This window comes from Paramisgurnus dabryanus, chromosome 11 (genome assembly GCF_030506205.2).
Source record: "Paramisgurnus dabryanus chromosome 11, PD_genome_1.1, whole genome shotgun sequence".
Lineage (NCBI taxonomy): Eukaryota > Metazoa > Chordata > Actinopteri > Cypriniformes > Cobitidae > Paramisgurnus > Paramisgurnus dabryanus.
The window spans coordinates 17,687,892-17,699,691 of NC_133347.1; the positions used below are offsets into that span (position 1 = coordinate 17,687,892).

Consider the following 11,800-nt stretch of genomic DNA (forward strand, 5'->3'; position numbering starts at 1 on the left):
GCTGGGTTGCCGGTAATTTACCGTAGATTTAAATTTATGTTATTTACTGGCAACATTTTGTTCAAAGTTTAATGAACATTTAACATTTACAAGTCTTTGTCTTTACAGAGTAAAACTAAAAAACAGTATCAAGCAAAACATTCTGGGAAACAAAATCTGAAGCAAAAAACTGAAAAAGGTTGATGATGATTTCTGGTTACCAGAATGCTTTGCATGAGGCTGTTATTGTATAGTTTTATTCTGTGAAGATAAAGACTTGTTCATATTTAAAATGTATGTAACTTTGAACAAACTCTTGCCAGTTAATAACATAAATTAAAATCTACGGTAAATTACCGGCAACCCAGCTGCAATAACATTGTAGTTTCTACGGATTTTTTTTACAGTGTATGTGACCCTGGACCACAAAACCATATACTGCAAAAAATTATTTTCAAGAAAAAATGGTCTTAGTATTTTTGTCTTGTTTTCAGTAAAAATTCTTAAATTAAGATGCTTTTTCTTGATGAGCAAAACAACCCAAGAAAATAAGTCTAGTTTTAGACCAAAAATACCAAATGTAACTGATTTTGTGCATAAAACAAGCAAAAAATATCAAATTTATATTATTATTTAAATATTAGACCAAAAAGATCAAATGTAAGTGATCTTGTGCATAAAACAAGCAAGAAAATCTGCCAATGGGGTAAGCAAAAAAAATCTTGAACATTTTTATATAACACTAAATTACCCCATTGGCAGATTTTCTTGCTTGTTTTATGCAAAAGATCACTTGACTTTGACGTTTTTGGTCTAAAAACTAGACTTATTTTCTTGGGTTGTTTTGCTCATCAAGAAAAAGCATCTTAATTTAAGAATTTTTAGATATTTTACTGAAAACAAGACAAAAATACTAAGAATTTTTTTCTTGAAAATCTGACTTTCTTACTTAGTATTTTTGTCTTGTTTTCAGTAGAAATATCTAAAAATTCTTAAATCAAGATGTATTTTCTTGATTAGCAAAATGACGTAAGAAAATGAGTCTAGTTTTTAGACAAAAACTACACAATTTAAGGGAATTTGTGCTTAAAACAAGCAAAAATATCTGCCAATGGGGTGAGAAAAATAAATTATGGGGCGTTTCTCGGACAGGGATTAGACTACACTGTAAAAAAAATCAGTAGAAATTGCAGCTGGGTTGCCGGTAATTTACCGTAGATTTAAATTTATGTTTTTTACTGGCAACATTTTGTTCAAAGTTAAATGAACATTAAACATTTACAAGTCTTTGTCTTTACAGAGTAAAACTAAAAAAACAGCATCAAGCAAAATATTCTGGGAAAAAAAATCTGAAGCAAAAAACAGAAAAAGGTTGATGATGATTTCTGGTTCCCAGAATGCTTTGCATGAGGCTGTTATTGTATAGTTTTATTCTGTAAAGATAAAATGTATTCACCTTTGAACAAACTCTTGCCAGTAAATAACATAAATGTAAATCTACGGTAAATTACCAGCAACCCAGCTGCAATAACATTGTAATTTCTACGGAATTTTTTTACACTGTAGTCCTAGACTAAAACATTTTTAAGAGCTGTCCAAACTGAAAACAACTTGAACTGACATATCTTAAAATACATCAGTGCCCTTTGTTTTGCCTCAAAATGCACACAGGTAATGTTTTTAGTAAGGCATGTTTGTTAAAACTAGTTATATTTCCTAATTAAACTAAGGCCTAGTCCTGGATTAAGCTAATCCCTGTCCGGGAAACTGCCACTAAGTGTTTAAGAAAAAAGACGTCTTATTTTTAGATTTTTTTCTCACTCCATTGGCAGATATTTTTGCTTGTTTTAATCACAAATTCACTTAAATTGTATATTTTTTGTCTAAAAACTATTTTTTTAGGTAATTTTGCTCATCAGGAAAATTTTGCTCATCTTGATTTAAGAATTTTTTGATATTTCTACTGAAAACAAGACAAAAATACTAAGTAAGAAAGTTATTTTTGCAGTGTAAGTCGCACATGTATTGCTTGATTTTTCAGAACATTTTAACCAAATGCTTTCAAAAAGTGGTGGGGACAAAATCAGCCATTTCAAAAAGTGGTGGGGACATGTCCCCAGCGTCCCCAGTGTAAATGACACCTATGGATGTGGGCATGTTTTTTTTCTTCACAATTTACAAGTATATTCTGTAGACAATAGTCCAAATATATCCTAATATTTATAAATTAACTTAGAATTGAGTCCAAAGTACCATCATTTCAACGAAGTGTCAGGGTGGCAGTAGGGCGGTTTCCTTAACAGGGCTTATAGCCCCACACTAAAATGCATGTATGAGCTGCCTACATTTAAAAACACCTTGCACTTGCGTATATTAACAGATCAGTGCCATTGTTTTGTCTCTAAATGCACACCAGTAGTTTGTTTGTAAAAACTCTTAATATAACGAAGAACTACACTGTAAAAAGATTCCGTAGAATTTACAGTATTACTGGCAGCTGGATGCCAGTAACTTACTGTAGATTTAAATTTATGTTATTTACCTGCAACAGTTTGTTCAAAGTTAAATGAAAATTAAACATTAGCAAGTCTGTATCTTTACAGAATAAAACTAAAATAACAGCCTCAAGCAAAGCATTCTGGGAAACAAAATCTGAAGGAAAAACACAGAAAAAGGTTGATGAGGATTTTTGGTTCCCAGAATGCTTTGCATGAGGCTGTTATTTTATATTTTTATTCTGTAAGACAAAGACTTGTTAATGTTTAATGTTCATTTAACTTTGAACAAACTGTTGTCAGTAAATAACATATATTTAAATTTACAGTACGTTACTGGCATCCAGCTGCCAGTAATACTGTAATTTCTACGGAATCTTTTTACAGTGTAGTCCTGGATCATTCTAAAACCTGTCAGGGAAACTGCTCAATAGAGATTTAGTTATATATATAACACAATTATATATTTGTTTAATAAAATAATATAGTAAAACTATAATTATTTTATTAATTAAAAGCTTTTGTATTAAAATCATATATGGACAGACAGACACATGAGCTGGACTTACTTAATTTTACTGACTAGTGTTTTTTTAGACTTGATGAATTTATTATAAATGGAATCATGACAGAAAGGAAATTTTGAATTTAAAGATAAGTAATTGTAAAGTAATGTTGAATTTTTTATTTTTACTTCTTATATGACACCACTATACCCATCACCATGTTTAAAATGATTTAATTTGTTCTGTTATCTTTCTAGTCCCTTACTATGAAGCATTTATTCTCTCTTTTCTGCTGCCAAAAATCTCCTTGTTACAAAATAAATGCTCCTACTACAAAAACAACCATTGCATTAAAGGCTAGACCAGCCTTCTCTCCTCCAGATGTGTCAAGCATTAATGCCATTTGAATTTCATCAGGTTCTGCCAGTCGCCATGTCTTAGTTCCTTTAACTCTCACCCAGGACCGTTCGCCTTCTGTCATTATATCCACAGTGTTTGTTGCATTGCTGATCAGTGGTGGATTTGTAAAAGGTGGAAGGCGAGCAGGCTTTAAATCGCCACCAGTGAACACGGGTGACTGGACACAGTACAATATCTCACAACCATCACTAATGGCAGCTAAATTTTGGCTGAACTGAGGTGGACAGCGAGACTGATTTTGTGCAAGAGGATTTTTAGCCTGACAGCTAAAGAAACCACCAAAAGGAACTGAGAATTTGGTTCCTGTTGTATAATCTTTGCTCAGACAAACCATCATGCCATTAGACAATAGTTTTTGAGCAATGAAGTTGTCAGGACAGCTGCTGGATTTTGTTATAGGGTTTGGCAAAAATGGTCCATAAAGACCTCCAAACAGGTACCCAGAATTATCAGGGATTTTCTCAGTTGTGAAACACCAAAAGGTTTCAATCATTGCGCGACGGACTAAATAATTTAGTTTAACACTCGTATCACAACATTGCAAAATCCATAGAAACCCACAAGAAACACATTTCTCGATTTTATCAGGATGATAATACCCCTCTTCTATTGTCTCAGACCGTAATAGGGTGGTAGTGTACGGCTGAGGACATGAAAAATCACCAGTGGCTCGATTGTTTTGTTTGTTACAGATGATATTTCCATCTACCGTCAATGGAGTGCATGTTTGGTAAACACCACCAAAGCTAAAATTAGTAACCGGACCCTCACAAGATCCATCATCCACATTTGCCTGGAAGTCAAAATTTTTGGAATCTGGATCCAAACACCCTGGAATTGTGTTTACTTTGTAGTAACGCTCTGCAGCCTCTTTGACTAACAAAACTAGTTCAGAAATTACTTGCTCTAGGTCTGGAAATGTCGATGGATTGAGAAAATAGTGCAATGGCAGTCCATAGCAATCAATAGCCACCAGATTATTGAGCGTGCTCTCCTGCCACTTCTGTAGAGTGATGCCTGGGTAAAATAAAGCCCCTCCATGACTTTGAATTAAAGAATATGTGATGCTACTCTGATAACTGCTTATTTTAGACCTTACTTGAGTATCATTTCCACCAATTTCAAATTTTACTTTGTCAAAAAAGTTAAAAGCTGCTAATGCAGAGATAGAAGACATGTCTGACTGACTGTTAGAGACATAAGGCTTTTTCAGATAGTCCTCCTGCACTAAAGTGGCACCGGCATCAACACTTGTGATAACATGAGTACCATAGTCAAGAATAAGTTTCTCTGACAGGTAAGTTGCTTGATGTGTTTGATTTTTCTCAATAGCGTCTCCTATTTCCATGACCTGTTCAGCAAAGGAAGAGTCCAGAGCAAAATTTGGATATGCCTTCACTGTATACAGACGATTATATACCTGAAAATACAAAAAAAAGAAATTACAAAAGGGAATAAAAACATGAAAATAAATAGTTAAGGCCCGTTTTTTCCAATGAAGAAAATGTACACATGACTTGTCTTAAAGCATAGTAAAAACACCACAGACATAAACAACAATAAAAACCTGATCTTCCTCACAGTGGGACTTTAAGGCTTGTCACAGACTAAAATGCATTGTGCTATTTTGACTGAAAACAACTTGCAGTAATGCCAGTAATGTTTTACTTTATAAAGCAAATTTATAAAGACCCTGCCTTGATCAAAGCTTAGTGAAACCAGACCATAAAGTTTTTAAAATAAATAGTAAATTTAAGAGAATAATTGCATCTACATCTAGAAATTATTTTTATGAGGTGGCTGATTTGTATGAATTTGTATGATTACTACAAAAAGGCAATAATAAAGCCCCATCCCTAAACCTAATATCACCAGTGGCGCTGGGGCGCCGCCCCCTAAAGTTGGCCAGAGAAGAAAGCTAGTTTAACATGTTACTAAAAAGTTAAATATATAATGCAAATTAATAGAAAATAAAACCGTTTAGTGAGTTCGTTGTGGTGAGTGTGTCATGTTTGATGACACACAAACCCAGGTCAGTAAAAAGGGTAAAAACATGTGACCTGAGGCTGAGCTCTAATTGGCTGGTTTCGGTTCCACCCTGGGGCGCAGGGCTGTGCGCCCCAAACCCCCCACTTATGTTGTAAGCGAATCAATATTGTTATTTATGTCTTTGACCTCATGTAATTGGATCGTTTTCAGAGTCTCATAACCGCGTTGTAGATTGCCATGTAATGCTAGATACAGTACTGATCAGTAAAAGCAAGTGAAATACCTTGAGATGAAAGAAAATATGATTTTATGGTTACAAAATCACTCTTTACAAGACATTTAGTTGAAAAATAAATAAAGGATTAAGGAGCTTGGACCAGACTGAGCAGCAGGAAATGATCATGGTCAAGTTTACACTGTGTGCTTTTCCAGGACTTATGGCAAACAAAGTTGGCTAACGTTAGCTGGATGCTATGTAAGTCAAATGCCTTTTATTATTTTCCTGTTTGCTGTTTATAAGTCTGCATGATATAAGTTACTGGTCAATATTTTGTGCCGCATTTTAGCTGCCTTTGCGTGGACATGGTGATCAGATGATCCGGTATTTTCCGTGGCTTGGTCAACTTTGTTGCAACGGACCAGTCTGGTGAACGTGATTAGGCAGCTTTACTGTGTGTGTGTGTGTGTGTGCGTGTGTGTGTGTGTGTGTGTGTGTGTGTGTGTGTGTGTGTGTGTGTGTGTGTGTGTGTGTGTGTGTGTGTGTGTGTGTGTGTGTGTGTGTGTGTGTGTGTGTGTGTGTGTGTGTGTGTGAATGATTACCATGATTAGTTCATTACTGATAATAAACCCACATAATACTTAGATTTACACATTCATAGTAAATTTATTTCATGATTTAGTTGACTTTAACAGTAACATTCATCACCTGATAAACAGCTTACAGCTTACAGACCATGGCCTGCACCGTGGGTGCATAGCCCTATTGTTTTTGCTCAGTTTCTTCTGCTTTTTCTTCTCCGAAATGAAATGCATTTTTGAGGGCCTAAACATGCTCGAAAACTCATGAAACTTTGCACATGCATCAGAAGTGACAAAAATTTACATGTGGTATAGGCGTCAGAAGTGGGTGTGTAGAAATGGCTCGATAGCGCCACCTGCAAAATTTCAAAAGAACAACCCTCCCACTACCAAAAACATACAGATACGAAATTTGGTAGAGTCATCTATCACCTCAAGATCTACAAAAAAGTCCCTTGGAACCAGGCTCTAAAACCCACAGGAAGTTGGTCATTTTTAATTTTCGCTGTGATTTCTGTACAAATTTTGACATTTCCAGGCTTTGTACTTTAACAAACTCCTCCTAGAATTTTAATCTGATCATCATCATATTTGGTCAGTATCATCTAAAGGCCTTTGCGATGTTAAATTGCGGAGCTTTTGACTTTTCGTTGGAGTGTGTGTCCGTGGCGGCCTGACAAATTTCAGCGTTTTCGCCATGAAACAGGATGTTGTTCTAACTCAGTCATACAATGTTCAATCTGCCCCACGCTTCACATGTTTTATAAGGGTCTTGGCCTGAACACATTTCAATGCCAAAATTCAGCTTCAGTCATAGCGCCACCTAGATGCAGCAGGAAATGCTATGTTTTACGCTGTGATTTACTGCTCTTAGAGATTTAATCAAATCATCATCATATCTGGTCAGACTGATCTTAAGCCCTTTGCGATGATAAATTGCAACGATCTTGACTTTTCGGTGAACTTCACACGTTTGATAAGGGTCCTGGCCTGAACACATCAACATGGCATAATTCAGTAACAGTCATAGCGCCACCTAGAGACAGCAGGAAACACCACGTTTTACGCTGTGAATTACTGCTCTTAGAGATTTAACCATATCAACATCATATTTCATCAGTCTAATCTCAAGATCTTGTGTGATGATAAATAGCAACAACCTTGACTTTTTGTTAAAGGGCGTGTCTGTGGTGGCCTCGCAAAGTATTGACAAATGAATCGCAATTTTGACTGCTTAAACAAGCTCAAAAAGTCATGAAACGTTGCATACATGTAAAATGTGATGATTTTTTAAATTTGAAATAGGCTTTAGAACTGGAGGTGTAAAAATGGCTCTATAGCGCCACCTACAAAAACTTAAGAGAGCAGCCCCCCCGCTACAGTAAACGTACAAATATGAAATGTGATAGGATAATGTATCACCCCAAGACCTACAAAAAAGTATCTTGGAGCCAAGCTCTAAACCCCACAGGAAGTCAGCCATTTTTAATTTTCTCTGTAGTTTGAGTGCAAATTTTGCCATTTCCAGGCTTCATACTTTAACAAACTCCTCTTACAGATTTCATTAGATTAAAACCATATTTGGTCTGTGTCATCTAAAGGCCTTTGCGATTCTAAATTTCGGAGATCTTGACTTTTCGTTGGAGGGTGTGTCCTTGGCGGCCTGCCAAATTTCTGCTTTTTGCCATAAAACAGGAAGTTGTTCTAACTCAGGCTTACAATGTCTAATCTGACCCACACTTCACATGTTTGATAAGTGCCCTGGCCTAAACACATCAACATGGGATTATTCACATACAGTCATAGCGCCATCTGCTGGCAGCAGGAAATGTCAGGTTGTACACTGTGATTTACTGCTCATAGAAATGTAATTAGATCATCATCTTATTTGGTCAGACAGATCTTAAGGACTAAATTGTAAAGATCTTGACTTGTCGTTGAAAGGTGCGTCCGTGGCGGCCTGGCAAAGTTTGATGTTTCACCATGAAACTGGAAGTTGTTGTAATTCAGGCATACAATGTCCGACCTGCCCAATACTTAACATGGTTAATAAGGGGCCCGGCATAGCAAAATGCAGATACAGTCATAGCACCACCTAGATGCAGCAGAAAACACTGATTTACTGATTTAACAATATCAACATCATATTTGGTTAGTCTAATTAAATATCCACATATTTGCACACTAAAATTCATATCCCCACTGTTCACAGTTTTTCCTAAGGCCATCAGGTGGCGGTGCTCATACCTGCGAGGGCCCTTTCATCGCTGCTTGCAGCTTTAATTTCTAGTTTGTATCCCCCCCCAAATTTTTTAGCACCAGCCGCCACTGAGCATCATCGGGGCAAAAGCAGATTGTATAGTATGAATAAAATGATATTAAGTCATATGAATAATGAATTGGTCACCTTGTAAAATCGTTCAAAATTTGTGTGAGATTGTGTTGACACACCACCACCATAACAATAAAAGTCACAGAGGACAGCCAATCAAAATCCACTTGAAATAAAATAAAACTTTATTGTTATTGTTTATTTATGATAATTGTACATTTTTGCATGATTAACTTTTCATACGAATTAGCAAATTCATAAAACATGTACGAATTTCTGTGAGATCTAGCTGGCCATTTACTTGTAATAAATCTACATTTAAAAAAATTCAGATTCAGATAAAAGTTGAAAAGTCACTGTTATAATCTACAGGATAATTAAAGTATAATAAATTATAGTTCTACAATATTATTTATCACTATAAAATGTTTGTTTAAATGCTGACATTTCATGATCAATAAAAATTAATCAAAAATTAGTATAGGCTCTAAAGCAACAGCAACAAAAGTGATAATTAATATTTAATTGGACAGTTATTTTCACTTACTTGAACCCGAGCTGTTACCGAATTCTCTTTCACTTGGTGGGTTTTTATACGTTGGTTGTCTTCTGAGAATTTTCCATTGATCATAGACTGATAAGATGCATCTGCATTTATGGAGCGTGAAAGTGAGCTTTTCTCCTCCAACCATGACATGATGATATCAGAGTTTGTTTCCACTCCGCTCTCTTTCCGGGGAATGACTAAGACTTCATCAGGAATGAGATAAACACCATCTTCAGTGGTCTGGCACTGGGAATAGCTCAGGTCCATCACTCGTCCCATCTCAATGTTGCGTAGGTTATCCCAACCACCACCTGGAAGAACCTCCAGTGCTGTTAAAGCAGAGTTTTTGCGACACTCATTGAGTCCATTACTGGGACGGATGAGTGGAGAAAGATCACAGACATGAATGAAACAGCAGAGCATCAGCAGATAGATTGTTCTAAATTCCATGATTTTCAAGTGTGTTTGAAAATGTCTTTCTCTGTATGATTGCATTTGGTATTTATTGCAGTCCCAACGGGTGTGGACTTCATTAAAGCAGTATAGCCAGTTTTATTGATAGACTAGTACATTTTTGGAACAATTGTTTTGTAATGGATGATGTGGATCAAAATATAACATAACAAAAGATTATTTTCAATTTCACTTTTACATAAAAGCTTATGTAAGAACAATACAGAGCAAACATTCTGTAGATTATTTTGGTACATAATTAGGGGAGGGCGGGGCACAACCTGACACTTTTTGGCTTTGGCTTCATCATTAAAAAATATTTGTTAGATTAATTATGAACAATCAACAAACAATAATCTCTGCTACAAATGAACAATTAAAGTTTGTTTGTGGGACCTACCGTTATTGTACTACACTCTTAGAAAGGTTGTGTTAAAAACAACACATTTGTGGGTCGTCCAAGAGTCCACACATCTCTGTGTTATTATTGAAACAACACATTTTGTGTTACTTAGTTTTAACACAACTTTTGTTTTATTTTAACACAAAATGACACCCAATGTTTTAAAAGCATATACAACCGCTAGAATATATTGTTTAAAGAGTAACTAAACCCTAAACCAACTTTTTTTAGTTAATGATCTGTAAGAATGATGCTTTATTAGTGCTGTTCATTGATTTTAGTAATTTTTTTGACATTTGGATATAAAGTGTTTCAATACTACAATATATGGTGTAAAAACGTCTGATTGCTGCCCTCTTCAGGTTGAACAGTGGCTACTGCAGTTGAATTTTCCCATTGGATGTTGGGTCCAAAAAATGACTCGTGACGTAAGCAGGTTCAAGATCACCATGCCCTTGTTACGATCTCACCACAGACTTGATACGAGCCTAGTTCGTCCCCTCTATCTTCGTTGGGATCTGCCCACTTTTCTTGCAGTTTTCAAATATTGCCAGTGGGTGGAGTCACGCTCTGACCAGGGGCCTCATTTATCAACCGTGCGTACGAACAGAAGTGTGCGTAGGAACAGTTTTACGCAAAGTGTGGAATTTATCAAATTGCACTTATACGTAGAAATGTGTAAATATACGCACACCTCGGAGTATGCGTACGCAGAGCATCTAGTGGTAGAATAGCGATACTACACAGGACCGTCCATCCCCAGCGTTAAAAGAACACTTTGCCTATTTATTATCCACCCCAAGGTGTTAAAAATGATTACTGTTAATAAAGTAACTGCAAATCAGTGTTGAAGTTAATTAATGAAATTAGTGTCTAACCCTATATTAGAAAGCTCCGTTAAATGCTTGACACAGTGCAATGGCTTATCTTGCATTATTGGAAGACTTGCAAATCATCCATTTCGCCGGGAGCGCGTTTTCAGAGATCGCGCCGATGATGCTGGTTATGCGGCTGTCCAAGGAAAGTTCTGTCATTGTCTGTCCTCCTACAGATTTCACGTCGGTGTGCTGTGACGCGTTTTTTATTTATTTTTTTGGCTGATAATTTAATGTCAAACCACTTTTTTATTTCTAGAAGTGTTCTCATACCCAACAGAATTAAATTTACTGGTAACATGTTCCCATGCAGATTTGTTTTCTTTTGTTAGTCATTCCTCCCGCACTAAGTGAACCAAACAGGATGTGTTATTAGGATTTAATCTCCTCCACCAGTAACTCAATTTCTGTGTCTGTAATGTTCCTCTTTTTCGCTCTCTTTGCCATTATTGCGATGAGGGAAAAAGCACAACCATGTGACTTATAACGGGATCATTGGAGGCGTTTCGGAATGCAAATGACCATGAACGTGCACGAGCATGGTGCTTAAGAACAAGTGGGATTTATCATCAAGGATTACTTACTGATGTGCGTACGAACCCCGTGCGCAAGTTTGATAAATCCCAATTTTTTTGTACTTAGGCACATTCTAAATTTCATTCGTAGATACAAATATAGAACATTTTCTACGCACGGTTGATAAATGAGGCCCCAGGGGTTTAGTTACTCTTTAAACAAAAATAATTCAAAAAAATCCTGTCTAAATACTAAAGGTGTTAGGATCCTGCCAGATCCTTGTTTGTATTTAGATCTTGTCAGCATGGCAGGGTTCTGACAGTACAGTGTTTTATGTGGGAGATGCGTGGTTTTAGTATTGGTTTATTCTGACCATGCATTTCCCGGGTCTCGTCACTTTTTCCCTGATCCCTTACTTGTGATTCTTTTCAGGTGTAGGTCATTAAGTTCTCCCTATTTAAAGTCCTTGTGATCATTGTTTTGTACA

General features: G+C 36.2%; 1 protein-coding gene across 1 annotated transcript; it reads right to left on the reverse strand.

The window, feature by feature from the left end:
- Positions 1-3,116: 3,116 nt before the first annotated feature.
- LOC135730048 (macrophage-expressed gene 1 protein-like) lies at positions 3,117-9,527 on the reverse strand. The gene is made up of 2 exons (XM_065247937.1): positions 9,067-9,527; positions 3,117-4,820 (listed from the first exon to the last, which is right to left on the reverse strand). Exons 1-2 carry the CDS (start codon positions 9,514-9,516, stop codon positions 3,291-3,293), a joined length of 1,980 nt encoding a protein of 659 aa, XP_065104009.1. The 5' UTR covers positions 9,517-9,527; the 3' UTR covers positions 3,117-3,290.
- Between the last annotated feature and the right edge of the window lie 2,273 nt (positions 9,528-11,800).

Coding starts and splice junctions, on each gene's coding strand:
- LOC135730048 (XM_065247937.1), bottom strand. CDS start 9,516: ATGGAATTTAGAACAATCTATCTGCTGATGCTCTGCTGTTTCATTCAT. Junction 4,821..9,066: donor CGGTAACAGCTCGGGTTCAA/GTAAGTGAAAAT, acceptor TTGTATTTTCAG/GTATATAATCGTCTGTATAC.